Here is a 17,382-nt window from a genome sequence, read left to right as displayed (position 1 = left end):
AATAATGTTTTGAATCTGATGGAACAGCGACGGTGTAGTGTACTACGAACTGCTTCCCTGAGGTTTAAGCATCACTGCTAACCTTTACTGTCAACAAGACGACTCCACGATAATGCCTACCCGCATTTTGCTAGTCTGACAAAAAATACTAAGGGGAGTTAGGTTGGGAAGCCATTCTGCACCCACCTTATTCATCTGACTTTGTGCCCTAAGATTTCCATCTTTTCCACACTCTTCTCAAACGCCCTTCAATGAACTTTCTATCCGTATGATAATGTGCTCCAAACATGGCTCGATGAGTTCTTCACCTCAAACCACGAGCTTTCTAGAGTTGCAGAATGAAATAGTTACCTCAGAATTGGCAGACTGTTGTAAATAGTGACAGAGAATATATTATTGATGACTAAAGTGTCTGTTATGTGTATCTGTTGTGTTTAATAAACTTACAGAAAAATGTTACAAACTTATGCACCAATCCAATAATTCATCTCTTGAAGTCCATATATCAACTTATTCAGGATGGAATACAAGTAAACTACATTAACACGTCAGTCTACAACCCTCGTCAAGGTTCCAGACAAAATATAGATACAAGGATTAGGTGCCTTCCTGAAAACTGTTTAAGTTCTCACGTCTCTTTACAAATGTAACTTTGGTAGTCATTACATTGTCTCCTGGAAACTGAACATTTAGACACAAAATCCAGATATTTGTGAGTAGTTTGGCAATCATTGCAGAGAATGTATGGCAAACTAGTGTTCTTTAGATCACAACTGATTCATTCACTCATTCATTCGACAACTATAAGAATAGAAGTATCAGTTAGTAAATATAGTACTCAATATGACATGAAATGTGCAACAGACATAATTTCTTATTCTTTTAATTAAACTTCAAGAATATCTTAAAAGTAAAAAAACTAGAATCTGTTAGTTACCTTGGAACTGATTTAAATGCTGTCTTCACAAGTGATTTATCTTCTCCACAATGAGAGCAAGTCCTCTTGATCGTTTTGGTGGAAGCATACGCATCTAACGCTTCGATAATGGACCGTATTTTTGATGTCCCAACAGAGATATCGAGCATTAAAATCAGGAAAGAGCTGATTTTTACATCATAATTCAGACAACTGCAAACAAATAAAAATGCATAAAGTCATTTTGCTTTAATTAAATAAATAGGTTTATTTGTGGCTTAAGCCAATGTTGCAATTTGACCATTGCTTTGGCTTCTTACAGTGTAACTATGTTTGGAGGGTCTCTCTCTCTCTCTCTCTCTCTCTCTCTCTCTCTCTCTGACACACACACACACACACACACACACCTATCCTGAATTACACAGTTTCACAGAGAAGAAAACTCATGCACTAGCTGCTTCTGACAGAGGTAACTGCAATATGTATTGAACCACCACTCAACTTCCACAAATGACCTACCAGGTACAAAATAAACTCCTCACTAAAAATCAGCACACGTTCTAGAAACACCGATCATACAAAACTTGACTCTCAATCTTAACAAATAATATCCTCAGCCACATGGAGAGGAAACTGGTGATTCGGTGCTTCTGGATATTTTTAAAGCTCTTGATTCAGTACCACATACATGCCTTCTAAAGAGTGTGGAGCAGAGGAAACACGTTTTCGCAAGTGAATAACTGAAACCTTGTTTTATTTAAAAAATGTTTCATTCAGTAATAGTACTTTTATGCATTTTTGAAATCTAGATACCTTAATTACGTTCAGAAAATAATGTCACTCAGATTACGTCCTTGCTGGAAACAAATTTAGATCCTCTCCCGAAAGTTATGCATGGCTCTGGCCAACATTTCTTTCAACCCAGCTTCAATTTCCTGTCTAATGAAATCTTGAGGTCATCAATTGTGCAGCACCCGGTCACGTACACTCGTGATTTCAAGTAGGCCCAAAAAGAGAAGTCACAGATCGATAGATCGGTGAGTGTGGGGACCAATGCACTTCACCAAATAATGAAATGAAATGTCCTGGGAACATCTGCTGAACTACTTTATACAGATGCTCTTGCCGTATGAGTTGTAGCACTATTCTGTTGGAACCACTTTTCTCTCATGTTCACTCAACGCCTTTCAAGTTCTGGATGAAGAAAGTTGTTACACATTTTGATGTAACACACTGATGGCAGAGTAACTGTGGTTAACAGCTCTTTAAAATGGTAAGGTCCAACAATCCCTATCTTGGAGATACTGCACCACAGTCTTACTTTTGAGCTGTGGAGAGGCTTTTCGTGTAGTTCATGTGGGTTTGATGCCCATTAGAGGCAGTTCTGTACATTAATATAACCAAATGATTAATGGAAAAACTCATATAAAGATGTGAAACAAATACTAACAAAGAGAGAGAGGGGCTGGCCAGTACTTACCTCAGCTCAGTACAGCCGATAGATACTCAAAAAACAGAACCGAAAATTTACGTTCCTAGCTTTCGGAACAAATGTTCCTTCATCAGGGAGGAGAGAGGGGAAAGAAAGGGAAGAAGGAAAAGTAGATTCAGTTACTCACAACCAAGGTTATGAAGCAACAGGGAAAGGAAAACAGGGAGGGTAGCAAGGATGGAGGCATGGTTGTCAGAGGGAAGCCAAAGGTGTTCTACTGTAAGTACTGTGCCAGCTTCAAACCAAAGAGGATGCATACAGAAGTAAAGAGGTATATACTATAAAGATAAACACAACTATGTAGGATGAGAAGATGCGTGAATGGCTAAAGAGGAAAGGGAAAGAGGAGAAGACTGAAGAGTAAATGGGAGTGAGGTGGTTTAACGTAGGTTCAGTCCAGGGGGATGGCGGGATGAAAGGATGTGTTGGAGTGCAAGTTCCCATCTCCGCAGTTCAGAGGGACTGGTGTTGGGTGGGAGAAGCCAAATGGCACATACGGTGTAGCAGGTTCCTAGGTCCCTAGAATTATGCTGGAGGGCATGCTCCGCTACTGGTTATTGGACATCTCCTAGGCGGACAGTTCGTCTGTGTCCGTTCATGTGCTCAGCCAGTTTAGTTGTTGTCATACTGATGTAAAAGGCTGTGCAGTGCAGGCTCTATTGTCATCCTCCCGGCGGATAAAGGCTCCACAACTGTCGTACTTGACCGTGTGGAGTATGTGGCAGAAGGACTGCGTCAACTCTCTGACACCTCAACCTACAAAGCTGTTACCCAGGATCCCATTCCCTCCATCCAGGCTGAGCTGCAAAAAATCCTAAAAATCCAAGGTCCCTCACAAGGCCTCACAACGGCTTCCATAGACTTACTCACTCCACCTGAGCCACGTACCCCTACCTTCTACCTATTACCCAAAATCCACAAAGAGAACCATCATGGCCGTCCCATTGTGGCAGGCTTCAAAGCCCCAACATAATGTATCTCAGCTCTGGTAGACCAACACCTCCAACCTATCACATGGCTGTGTGCGCCGCCATATTGGCGGGTGACCTTGAACGAGTTTCGCTCGGCCGCCGCTAGAGCTCAGTGGATCGCCCTATAGTTTTAACTAAGGGCGATCCGCTGGAAAAGTCTGCTTCCGGCGCCGCCATTGCGGTTTCTGAGCGCGCTACTTCCTGCCGCGCCCAGTTTGGCGGCTCTTATCAGTAGGCACTTCCTCTGTACAGGCAGCTGCACGCTCATTTCACTCGAGGCAGCCGCACGCAGCACACAGCCATGCCGTACACGAGGAGAACATATAGAAGAAGATCAAGAATGCCTGTTTACAAGACTGTTGATACGTTTTCATCTACTCCAAATAATGTAGAACAAGAAGAGCTACTGTCAGGCCCAATTACATTTGTTGGAGCCAAAATTAATTTTTCATGTACTACTACTGAAGTAGTTACTGGTAATGGTTGGTTAACTGTTGCTATAGTACGTGGTAGCGATAAGCCATTAGAAGGATTGGAGGCTTACTATGATAGAGACATTGTGGCTTATCCTACATCAAAGATACAAACCACTTCCTAGAACGCCTCAAATCCATTTCCACTCCTCTCCCACCTGAAACCTTTCTTGTCACCATAGATGCTACATCCCTTTACACAAACATCCCACATACCCATGGTCTCTCTGCCCTTGAGCACTACCTCTCCCAACGCCCACCTGAAGATCTCCCAAAAACCTCGTTCCTTATCACACTTACCAACTTCATCCTCACCCATAATTACTTCACTTTTGAAGGCCAGACCTACAAACAAATCAGGGGAACGGCCATGGGAACCAGGATGGCTCCGTCCTATGCCAACCTCTTCATGGGCCGCATGGAGGAGGCTTTCCTGAAGACCCAACAGCTGCTTCCCCTGGCCTGGTATAGGTTTATAGATGACATCTTTGTGGTCTGGACTCATGGTGAAGAAACACTCCTTAATTTCCTCCATAACCTCAACTCCTTTTAGAATCTGAATTTCACCTGGTCCTTCTCCAAAACCCAAGCCACCTCCCTGGATGTTGACGTTCATCTTGTTGAAGCTCACATCCACACCTCTGTCCATATCAAACCCACAAACAAACAACAGTACTTTCACTTTGATAGCTTCCATCTATTCCACATCAAACGCTCCCTTCCCTACAGCCTAGATATTCGTGGCAAACGTATCTGCTCCAGTGACGAATCCCTCAACAATTACACCAATAACCTGACCAGTGCTTTCCTCTCCCGCAACTATCCTGCAGACCTTGTCCACAAACAGATCTCCTGAGCAATACATTCCTCCCCGACCAACAACAATGTTCCTATCCCCAGACCACACAGAAGCATCCCCCTTGTCACCCAATATTATCCTGACCTCGAAAACAAATTACTCCGCCAGGGATATGACTTTCTCAAGTCAACCCCTGAAATGAGATCATCCCTTGACAAAATTCTTCCCGCACCACCCAGAGTTGCCTTTCGTCGCCCCCCTAACCTCTGTAACATCCTTGTTAAACCCTACAATATTCCCAGACTACCTTCTCTACCCAGCGGTTCCTACCCCTGTAACCGACCCCGCTGCAAAACCTGCCCCATGCATCCCCCCACAACCACCTACTCCAGCCCCGCTACTAGTAAAACATACACAATTCACGGCAGGACCACATGAGAAACTACACATGTCATTTATCAACTGACATGCCTGCACTGCACAGCCTTTTACATCGGTATGACAACAACTAAACTGGCTGAGCGCATGAACGGACACAGACGAACTGTCCGCCTAGGAGATGTCCAATACCCAGTAGCGGAGCATGCCCTCCAGCATAATTCTAGGGACCTAGGAATCTGCTACACTGTATGTGCCATTTGGCTTCACCCACCCAACACCAGTCCCTCTGAACTGCGGAGATGGGAACTTGCACTCCAATACATCCTTTCATCCCGCCATCCCCCTGGACTGAACCTACGTTAAAACACCTCACTCCCATTTACTCTTCAGTCTTCTCCTCTTTCCCTTTCCTCTTTAGCCATTCACACATCTTTTCACCATACATAGTTGTGTTTATCTTTATACTATATACCTCTTTACTTCTGTATGCATCCTCTTTGGTTTGAAGCTGGCACAGTACTTACAGTAGAATATCTTTGGCTTCCCTCTGACAACCATGCCCCCATCCTTGCTACCCTCCCTGTTTTCCTTTCCCTGTTGCTTCATAACCTTGGTTGTGAGTAACTGAATCTACTTTCCCTTCTTCCCTTTCTTTCCCCTCTCTCCTCCCTGATGAAGGAACATTTGTTCCGAAAGCTAGGAACGTAAATTTTCGGTTCTGTTTTTTGTGTATCTATCGGCTGTACTGAGCTGAGGTACGTACTGGCCAGCCCCTCTATCTCTTCATTAATATAACCAACTAGATGAAAATTGGTTTCATCACTCAAATACTGGGACATCTGCATCTTCTGAAAAAATAACATCCATTATACCACAAAATTCTCTGTGCTGCACAAAATCTGTTTCACTTAACTGCTGGACAATCATTATTTTGTATGGGTGAAATTTGAGATGATCATGTGAGATCTGATGAAGCATAAGAAGTGACATCCCAACAATACAGCCTTTCATCTAGTGGATAATTTCAGACTAGCAAGAACTGCTGTTCTCACTCTGTCTACATTTTTCAGAGTTTGAATTGCATCACAGATACAGCACTTCTAAACACTGCAACTGATCGGAGTATAGTGTTTTGATCTGGGATTGCATCTTAACGTCCAACCTCAAACTTTTCGTGGAAAAAGACATTCAACCGTGACCACATAATCATTGTCCCTAAAGAACTGCTCAATCAAGAACAAATGTGCGGGGTGGCAGCCAGTCAAAAAGTATTTTAGGGAAATGGTTTAAAAAATTTATTTTAAAGGCCCAGTCAAATCTTTACACGTTTCCTCCCTGAACAACTTCTGCTGTGCCTACGTGACACAAGTTGTCTGTCTGTCAGAGCTGAGGCAGTTCCGTCCAGTTAAAACTGCTGAAGAGATGCCATGAGCCCTACGCTGAAACTGCTAGCAAATTCACACCATCAGTTTTAGCCAATAGAGTATGTGGGATACAGGTCATATGTGTGAATGCTGGGAGATTCTGCAGCGGAGAACACAGTTGCTTCACACTCTTGTGAACAAGACATTCAGCAGAACAGACATCTGTTTGGGAAGCAGAGCCACTGGCTCTGCACCCCGTGACCAGCCACCGACATCAATTAACGTGAAACACCTCCCCTTCTGTTGCTCATTTCAATTAGTAGTCCAACATCCTGGACTGGCCTAAACCTGGTAGCTTCCGACCCTAGGTGCGCCCCTTGTATACTGTACACTGAAATATATCTGCTTATTTTACCTAATTTCCTATTCTGTCTTACAAGTCCTGACCGTTTGACCTCCCGTACATTGTTGTAATAAACCAAATGCTGCAACCTTCTTCCCCCTTCCCTGACCGTGTATACAAACAATGCTCTACCCTCTGATGGTCCGTAGCAACTGAAATGGCACTGTCTGGGCTGTTCACTAACAGTGCTTCAGATCAGTACCCCCATTTGTCACCAAGTACTAGCAGTTTAAAAAACACACATTCCTTCTGCTCCACCTTATATGTTCCAACGGCACATTTAACACTTTGAGTCCCAAGTCTGAGCACAGTTCACGAAGCAGGACTGCTGCGAGTGTCCCGTGTCCAAGCTCTGCTCACCTCCCACCGTTTGCTGCAGCAAGCGATTAGCGTGTGCCCGTTACATCCTGCCTAGGAGATACATTCTGATCCACAGACCCCACAGAGTTGGAAACTTTGTTGTTGACATCTCTAAGAAAATAAATCAGTCATTGGTTGACATCCAGAATATATGAGAGAAGTTGTACGAAGTAAATGTTTTGTAAATTGAAGTATAGCCAACTGTACAAATGCAATGTATTTGTTTGTAATGTTAAGTGAACAAATGTATAGCAAAGACACAGAGTCCAAAATCATTCAGCGAGCAATAGCCGGTATTTCAAGTAACTCTGCAGGCTGACATGGACATCGCGATGGAGGGAAAGGCATCTGAAGCAAGATACCTGGAGCACAGTATTTCTGCAACTACTTCCAAGTGCAAAAAGGTAAAATTTATAATCTACAGTGATGATAAAATGCACAGAAAATGATCGTTACAAATGCACGCTAAACCACAAGCACCACCTCTTAATAGTTCCAGGATATTACCAAAAAATAACCAAGACCCTCCAACTTCATTGAAGTTTTGTATCTTTTATATGACTTTTCCAGATATTTATCGAATGGACCTTGCATATACCAATAAACTGACCTGTACGTTAGTGGTGAATACTGTTTTGTTTTCTAGTAAAAAAATTGAAAATGCTAAAAACTTATAATTTGTTTGCACTGAGCAATCTTTGTATGTTTTCAGTCTGAAGTGTTGACTACAGCATCAAATTTTCTCAAAACATCACTCTTACTGTTGTGGAGCAAATTTACAGTTGTATATACATCGCACACTTAACTTTCATCTTACAACCTCCACACTCTCACAAAACACAGCATCATTAAAGGCCATCTAATCCGGAGAGTCGGTCTTTTTTTCCTCTACCAGTGTTAAAGTACAACAGCAAGATTGTGCATTTGACTCTCATGCTAAATTACAGCTTTAAAATCCTGTGCACTTTAGTAAGAGAGAATGAGTCAATGGGTACAAAGTGACAGCAGTGACACCATTCTCAAACTCATTACTCATGGGGGCTACAGTGGGAAGGAAGCAAGCCAGTACCGTAGTGACAAAACTGCAGTGCCTCGATTTCTAATGTATGCGACCCTCAACAATGAACTTGTAATCATGTCACGTCTGATCTCTACTGAGCACCCTATGTGCTGGTACCACATACATCTACAAACAAGGTGTATATATGGACAGCAAAAAAATAGTTCCTGGATTTTTCCCATATTTATTGGTTACACATTTACTTACTTCTGTATGAAAATACACTATACTATGGATGAAAATACACTGTACCGCAGGTGAAAGTACATTTTCTCCACGTTATGTGAAAATATACGTTCCCTCAATGCTATAAAACTTATCAACCCTTTGAATGGTAAAAGTTTTATACACTGATGTTGAACTTCCTGCGTTTTAGGAAACAAAACCCAGCAAAATAAATAAATAAATTTGAAAAGATCTTTGACATGCAGCAACATGTACACTGCATATTTTTTTATAAATTTCATCAAATACGACACAATAGTTTCCGAGCACTGAAATTGAGGTTGTGCTGTGTGAATCAGTTTTGTCAGTCAATCACAGGTCATGACACGTGATCTCGCCAACCAATGACAGCAGATATTCAGAGCATAAGACGTGATGTAGTCAGCCAATAGCAACATGATTGTTAAGTAGCGTGAACACACAAGTAGCAAAAGTTAATTGTTTATATTAATTTACATACAGTATATTAACAAGAAAAGCTAAGCTTTCATGTATAATATTGGTTATTTTTAGCATGCATTACCTTTTAAGACATATAAAACATGAATATAGCAGTAAAGTTTTAAGCAATGGGTCAAAATTTTTTTAAGTGGCTGGACTTCAAAGTGTTAAGTTTTGAATAAGAATCAAATGCTCCACGATTTAACAAATTCATCACGAACTGTCACATGTAACATAATTCATCTTGCATAAAAGGAAATTTACTTTGAAAGTAAGTAAGGCTTCTCAAATCGTCATTCGCAATATTTTTCTGCGACCTGCTGCAAATGTAAACAGTTGTGACAACATACTCATCGAAAGCAGCCTGCTGTTACAAAGTATTGCGTAGTGTTATGCTAAAGTTCTTGTCACATTTTGCTATCAGCAGACACGTGTGTGTGCACTGTGTTTTGATGTTGTAAACGGCGCATTTTGTTCACAACTGAAATTTTATTTTGGTATTATTCTCTCTTTGTGTTTTATTGCTGCAGTGTTATTCTGTGTAGTGGGCTAAAGTAAAATTCTTTGTTAGAGTATCAATTCTTACTAGCCAAAATTACAAAAATTTAACGGGGAATGAAAAAAATGAAAAATTCCTATAATTCTAAAAAATTACTGGGTTTTTCCAATCTTTTTCCTGGATGTAAAAAATTCCTGCATTTTTCCTGGACTTCCCAGTTGTCCCAGGGTGTATACACCTTGATATATTTCAAGTTGTGCTTCCTCAGTAAGAGTTGGTAGCACTTTGGTAAAAAATTGTGCATAACTTCCACAATTTAACATTTCTTCAATGGAGTAATGTTCTATTACGCAGTCTCCAATAATCTTGCAATAAAAGTTCCAATTCCACTGCTTCTGACGGTCAGTCTGCCTCATTCAACGTGGGTTTTCAGCAGCCCAGTAATGCAAACCACTTACGTTTAGATTTCCACGGTTTTTAAAGGTAGCTTTATCGATAAAGAGAACACTCTGAAAATAATGGCTATTGTCCTGACATCACATGACAACCGAACAACTGAATGCTATGCATCTTCTACAATAAGTCTGGTTAGCCCTTTCGCTGCTACAGACACACACTCTGCATACTGCACTGAGGGCGGCTTTTGTTATGGCTGAACTGCTCGCCAAATGCTGAGATATGGGGTTCCAGCCGATATGAAATACTCATCTGATTTTTCGAGAACTATTAGGTGAAAAAATCTGATTTTTGTGCATCTTTCTGTCTGATAGCTTCAAACAATGGAAAATCCAGGATGGAATGTAACTATATTATGAAAAGGGTAGTTGCTACTCAGCACATAAGCTGAGATGCTGAGTCGCAGATAGGCACAACAAATAGACTGTCACAGAATAAGCTTTCAGCCAACAAGGCCTTTGTCAAAAATAGACAAACACACACACACACACACACACACACACACACACACACACACACACACACACACACATATATATATATATATATATGACCGAGCAAGATGGCACAGTGGTTAACACATTGGACTCGCAGTCTCTGGCAGCTGAAGCCAGACTAGTCTGGCTGGCGGTCTGATTTCAGCTGCCAGAGACCACGATCATGTGTGTGTTGGTTGGTTGGCTCGGGGGATGGGACCAAACAGCGAGGTCATCGGTCCCATAGAATTAGGTAAGAATGGCTGCTGTGTCCTTTGAAAGGGATCAACCCTGGCATTTGCCTGAAGCGATTTAGGGAAATCAAAGAAAACCTAAATCAGGATGGCCGGACACAGGTTTGAACCGTCGTCCTCCCGAATGCGAGTCCAGTGTGCTAACCACTGTGCGATCTCGCTATGTCGTGTGTGTGTGTGTGTGTGTGTGTGTGTGTGTGTGTGTGTGTGTGTTTGTTATCTATTTTTGACAAAGGCCTTGGTGGTAGAAAGCTTATTTTGTGACAGTCTTTTTGTTGTGCCTACCTGTGACTCAGCATCTCCACTATATGGTGAGTAGCAACTATCCTTTTTATAATACTGTCTGATATTTTCACCCGATAAAGAACGGAATTACTTTTATTATCTGTCATCTTTACTGCACTGCATCACATTAAGCAAAACATGAATGAAATTCTAAAGAGTTTGCAGAGGTAAAAAGGCATTCCATAAAGTTTGCGTATGGTCGATTTTAGCTCATCCTATATCGAAATTTTATTTACAATTGACATTAGAACAGTATCTCATTTTGTTCTTGAGTTATAGGGTTTTATATCCAATGGACAGCTGGGCATGACACACTCAGCTGTCTGTGCAGACAGGCCAGCTGCTATGAAATACTTATCATCCGTTTGTACGAAAACTGTTACGCGAAAAAATTTGATTTTTGCGTACCTTAAACTACGATATCTTTGCCTGATAAAGGACTGAACTTCTTTTCATTATATGACATAGTTATTGTGCTGCACCAAATTAAGTAAAACACTGCAAAAAATCTTAAAGATTTCACAGTGGTAAAAAGGCACTGTGTAAACTTTTGTGTTTGGTTGATTTTAGTTAGTACACTGAAGTGAATAAAATGTAGATAAGATGTTGAAACTTTTTAAAAACCAAGAGCAGAAAGATATCTCATTTCATTCTCAAGTTATCAGGTTTTATATCAGAAAACTAGTCAGACACAACATGCCCTTCAGGTCATTGCGCATCACAAACCATGTGGTCATAACAATTGCCACGTCTCATAAACAATTCAAGATATTGAAACGGAGCTTTTGCAAATGCCAGCACACAATGAGGCACAATGTTGTATCATAAATACTTGAAACCTTTTTATTGACCGAGATACGGAAGTAACTCGTCTGCAGCAATGAGTTCAGCAATTCAGGACACATTCAAACATCCATAGCACTGTAGGAAAACCAAAGGGGTGCACGTATACACAACCACAATACAGGGGACTGTTGTAGCAGGACATGTATACATGCCCACAGCAGCAAAAGTGCCACTGAAGTGACACATAGTATGGATGGAACACGATTGTGTGGAAAGTTCAAAAAAGTTCAGTTAAGTTATTCCTAAGGACTCGCAGTTTCTCTGAAGCCTACATGTTGTTTAGGAGCAACAGCTGCACAAAATTTATTTCATTCACTCCAGTCATTGCAGACTTGCTTCTCAGCCTCTGCACAGCATTCCAATGTCCTTCCAGTTTTTTGCACATTCGCTGAAATCTTAATCCTGGTCAGTCACCGTCTGTCGTACAGCTCAGGTGTTCTCTTCACATTCTTTCCGTTTTCTATTTCTCTTTAAGAAGCAGCATATTTATTTCCTCTATGGCTGAAGAAGGCACTTATTTTTCCAGTACTTTTAACAATGGTTTACTGCAGAATTCTTGAACACATTCAGAGTTCGAATGTAACAAATTTACTTGAGATGGAGTGGCTTCTGCCCACTAATCAGCACAGATTTAGAAAGCATCGCTTGTGTCAAACTCAGCTCGCCCTTTTCACATGATATCCTACAAATCATGGATGGAGGGCAACAGGCAGATTCCATATTCCTAATTTTTCCACAAAGCATTTGACATGGCACACCACTGCAGACTGTGGACAAACATCTCAGCATACAGAATAGGTTTCCAGACATATGAGTGGCTCAAAAACTTTTTAGGTAATGAAATTCAGTACATTTTCCTTGGCAGCACGTGTCAAAGAGAGAAAAGCACATCATCAAGAGTGCCTCAGGGAAGTGTGATAGGGCCACACTTATTCTCTATACAGGGTGTTACAAAAAGGTACGGACAAACTTTCAGGAAACATTCCTCACACACAAAGAAAGAAAATTTGTTATGTGGACACGTGTCACGCTTACTTTCCATGTTAGAGCTCATTTTATTACTTCTCTTCAAATCACATTAATCATGGAATGGAAACACACAGCAACAGAACGTACCAGCGTGACCTCAAACACTTTGTTACAGGAAATGTTCAAAATGTCCTCCGTTAGCGAGGATACATGCATCCACCCTCCGTCGCATGGAATCCCTGATGCGCTGATGCAGCCCTGGAGAATGGCGTATTGTATCACAGCCGTCCACAATACGAGCACGAAGAGTCTCTACATTTGGTACCGGGATTGCGTAGACAAGAGCATGGAGGCCATGGAATTGGTCCACCTCTACCAATCCATCGGTCACCAAATCTGTTGCTGAGAAGCGTACGAACACTTTGACTGAAATGTGCAGGAGCTCCATCATGCATGAACCACATGTTGTGTCGTACTTGTAAAGGCACATGTTCTAGCAGCACAGGTAGAGTATCCCGTATGAAATCATGATAACGTGCTCCTTTGAGCGTAGGTGGAAGAAACTAAAATGAGCTCTAACATGGAAATTAAGCGTTTCCGGACACATGTGCACATAACATATTTTCTTTATTTGTGTGTGAGGAATGTTTCCTGAAAGTTTGGCCGTACCTTTTTGTAACAACCTGTATACACTACTGGCCATTAAAATTGCTACACCATGAAGATGACATGCCACAGACGCGAAATTTAACCGACAGGAAGAAGATGCTGTGATATGCAAATGATTAGCTTTTCAGACCATTCACACAAGGATGGCACTGGTGGCGACACCTACAACGTGCTGACATGAGGAAAGTTTCCAACCGATTCCTCACACACAAACAGCAGTTGACCAGCGATTCCTGGCGAAACGTTGTTGTGATGCCTCGTGTAAGGAGGAGAAATGCGCACCATCTTGTTTCCGACTTTGATAAAGGTCAGATTGTAGGCTATCGCGATTGCAGTTTATCGTATCGTGACATTGCTGCTCGCGTGGCCAAGATCCAATGACTGTTAGCAGAACACGGAATCGGTGGGTTCAGGAGGGTAATACGGAATGCTGTGCTGGATCCAAATGGCCTCGTGTCACTAGCAGTCGAGATGACAGGTATCTTATCCGCATGGCTGTAACGGATTGTGCAGCCACATCTCGATCCCTGAGTCAGCAGATGGGAACATTTGCAAGACAACAACCATCTGAACGAAAAGTTCGACGACGTTTGCAGCAGCATGGACTATCAGCTCGGAGACCGCGGCTGTGGTTACCCTTGACGCTGCATTACAGACAGGACTCAATGACAAACCTGGGTGCATGAATGGCAAAACTTAATTTTTTCGGATGAATCGAGGTTCTGTTTACAGCATCATCATGGTCGCATCCGCGTTTGGCGACATCGCGGTGAACACACACTGGAAGCATGTATTAGTCATCGCCATACTGGCGTATCACCCAGCATGATGGTATGGGGTTCCATTGGTTACGTATCTCGGTCACCTCTTGTTCGCATTGACGGCACTTTGAACTGTGGACGTTACATCAGATGTGTTACAACCTGTGGCTCTACCCTTCATTCGATTCCTGCGAAACCCTAAATTTCAGCAGGATAATGCAGGACCGCATGTTGCAGGTCCTGTACAGGCCTTTCTGGATACAGAAAATGTTCGACTGCTGCCCTGGCCAGCTCATTCTCCTGATCTCTCACCAACTGATAACGTCTGGTCAATGGTGGCCAAGCAACTGGCTAATCACAATACACCAGTCACTACTCTTGATGAACTGTGGTATCGTGTTGAAGCTGCTTGAACAGCTGTACCTGTGCATGCCATCCAAGCTCTGTTTGACTCAATCCCCAGGCGTATTGAGGCCGTTATTACGGCCAGACGTGGTTGTTCTGGGTACTGATTTCCCAGGATCTATGAAACCCGAATTGCATGAAAATGTAATCACATGTCAGTTCGATTATAATATATTTGTCCAATGAATACCCGTTTATCATCTGCATTTCTTCTTGGTGTAGCAATTTTAATGGGCAGTAGTGTACATAAATGACCTGACAGACAGGGTAACAAGCAACTTCCACATCTTTGCTGCTGACAGAACTGTAGCTTACGGGAAGGTGTCATCACTGAGCGATTGTTGAAGTAAATTAGATGACTTAGGCAGAGGTGAATGGCAGGTGGCCCTGAATGTAGAAAAATGTAACTTAACGCAAATGCAATGTTTGAATAGAGCATTATTAGGGAGTTGTTGCCACAGTCACATCTATTAAATATCTAGCTGTAATGTCGTGAAGCAGTATGAAATGGAATGAACACTCCAGATTGGTGGTAGGGAAGGTGAATGCTTGTATTATTGAGAGAATTTTGGGAAAGTTTAGCGCACGTATGCTGGAGATGCCGCATAGAATGCTACTGTGACCCAATTTTGAGTACTGCTCAAGCGTTTGGGATCCCCATCAGCAAGACATCAAAGCAACTGAGAGGCATGTGCTTGATTTGTGTTACCGGTAGGTTCGATAAGCATCCAATTATTACAGAGATGCTTTGTGAACTCAGATGGGAATCCCTGGGGAAAGACAACAAGACAACTCTCCTTTCGCAAGGCACTACAATGGAAATTTAGAGAACTAGCGTTTGCACCAATTGCAGAATGACTCTACTGCCGCCAGTGTATATTTTACATAAGGTCTACAAAGATAAGATAAGAGAAATTTGGGCTCATACAGAGGCATATAGACAGACTTCCTCTCTTGCTCTATTTGCGAATGGAACAGGAATGGAAATTATTACTATTATTATTAGTAGTAGTAGTAGTAATAGTAGTAGTAGTAGCAATTATGACAATTCCATGCCCACTGCAATCATAACTGACAATGTCGATGGGTCAACACGGGAGCACACAGAGGTCATCAGCTGCAGAGGCCCGCATTCAAAAACATGTGCTGATCGTTGTGCTCTGAAACTCTTGTGCCTGAACCAGCACTGTACTTTGCCATCACATCTGCCACAGATCGCTGTCTGTCCTGCTTTAGCCAGCAGTAAAGTCTCTGATGTCTGCGATGTGTGGGCGTACGGCACTCCGTTGTCCACTTGTGGTTTTACTACCCTGCAACCACTTTCAATATATGCTCACACCACAATTTCTTTCTTTTTTTCCACACGTCTAGTTCCCCAGGAACAAATTGAGGAGCAAATGTCCATGATTGTTGAATGAGTCAGCACATGACATTAACATTTGTTGTTGTTGTCTTCAGTCCTGAGACTGGTTTGATAAAGCTCTCCATGCTACTCTACCCTGTGCAAGCTTCTTCATCACCCAGTACTTACTGCAACCTACATCCTTCTGAATCTGCTTAGTGTATTCATCTCTTGGTCTCCCTTTACAATTTTTACCCTCAACGCTGCCCTCTAATGATAAATTTGTGATCCCTTGATGCCTCAGAACATGTCCTACCAACCGGTCCCTTCTTCTTGTCAAGTTGTGCCACAAACTCCTCTTCTCCCCAATTCTATTCAATACCTCCTCATTAGTTATGTGATCTACCCATCTAATCTTCAGCATTCTTCTGTAGCACCACATTTCGAAAGCTTCTATTCTCTTCTTCTCAAAACTATTTATCGTCCATGTTACACTTCCATACATGGCTACACTCCATACAAATACTTTCAGAAACGACTTCCTGACATTTCAATCTATACTCGATGTTAACAAATTTCTCTTCTTCAGAAACGCTTTCCTTGCCATTGCCAGTCTACATTTTATATCCTCTCTACTTCGAAGATCATCAGTTATTTTGCTCCACAAATGGCAAATCTCCTTTACTACTTTAAGTGCCTCATTTCCTAATCTAATTCCCTCAGCATCACTCGACTTAATTCGACTACATTCCATTATCCTTGTTTTGTTGATGTTCATCTTATATCCTCCTTTCAAGACACTGTCCATTCCGTTCAACTGCTCTTCCAAGTCCTTTGCTGTCTCTGACAGAATTACAATGTCATCGGCGAACCTCAAAGTTTTTATTTCTTCTCCATGGACTTTGATACCCACTCCAAATTTTTCTTTTGTTTCCTTTACTGCTTGCTCAATATACAGATTGAATAACATCGGGGACAGGCTACAACCCTGTCTCATCCCTTCCCAACCGCTGCTTCCCTTTCATGCCCCTCGACTCTTATAACTGCCATCTGGTTTCTGTACAAATTGTAAATAGCCTTTCACTCCCTGTATTTTACCCCTTCGACCTTCAGAATTTGAAAGAGAGTATTCCAATCAACATTGTCAAAAGCTTTCTCTAAGTCTACAAATCCTAGAAACGTAGGTTTGCCTTTCCTTAATCTATTTTCTAAGATAAGTCGTAGGGTCAGTATTGCCTCACGTGTTCCAACATTTCTATGGAATCCAAACTGATCTTCCCCGAGGTCGGCTTCTATCAGTTTTTCCATTCGTCTGTAAAGAATACGCGTTAGTATTTTGCAGCTGTGATTTATTAAACTGATAGTTCGGTAATTTTCACATCTGTCAACACCTACTTTCTTTGGGATTGCAATTATTATATTCTTCTTGAAGTCTGAGGGTATTTCGCCTGTCTCATACATCTTGCTCACCAGATGGTAGAGTTCTGTCAGGACTGGCTCTCCCAAGGCTGTCAGTAGTTCTAATGGAATGTTGT

At 41.9% G+C, this 17,382-nt stretch overlaps 1 protein-coding gene across 1 annotated transcript in view; it reads right to left on the bottom strand.

The window, feature by feature from the left end:
* The window catches only part of LOC124719082 (ubiquitin carboxyl-terminal hydrolase 29-like), a 433,479-nt gene that overhangs the window by 64,526 nt on the left and 351,571 nt on the right, over positions 1–17,382 (bottom strand). The window contains exon 8 of the mRNA XM_047244762.1: positions 938–1,129. Coding sequence (XP_047100718.1) covers positions 938–1,129 — 192 coding nt within the window. The remainder of the gene's footprint in view (positions 1–937; positions 1,130–17,382) is intronic.

The sequence above is a fragment of the Schistocerca piceifrons genome, chromosome 10 (genome assembly GCF_021461385.2).
Source record: "Schistocerca piceifrons isolate TAMUIC-IGC-003096 chromosome 10, iqSchPice1.1, whole genome shotgun sequence".
In the NCBI taxonomy this organism is placed as follows: domain Eukaryota; kingdom Metazoa; phylum Arthropoda; class Insecta; order Orthoptera; family Acrididae; genus Schistocerca; species Schistocerca piceifrons.
This window is presented reverse-complemented; position numbering and strand designations above follow the sequence as displayed.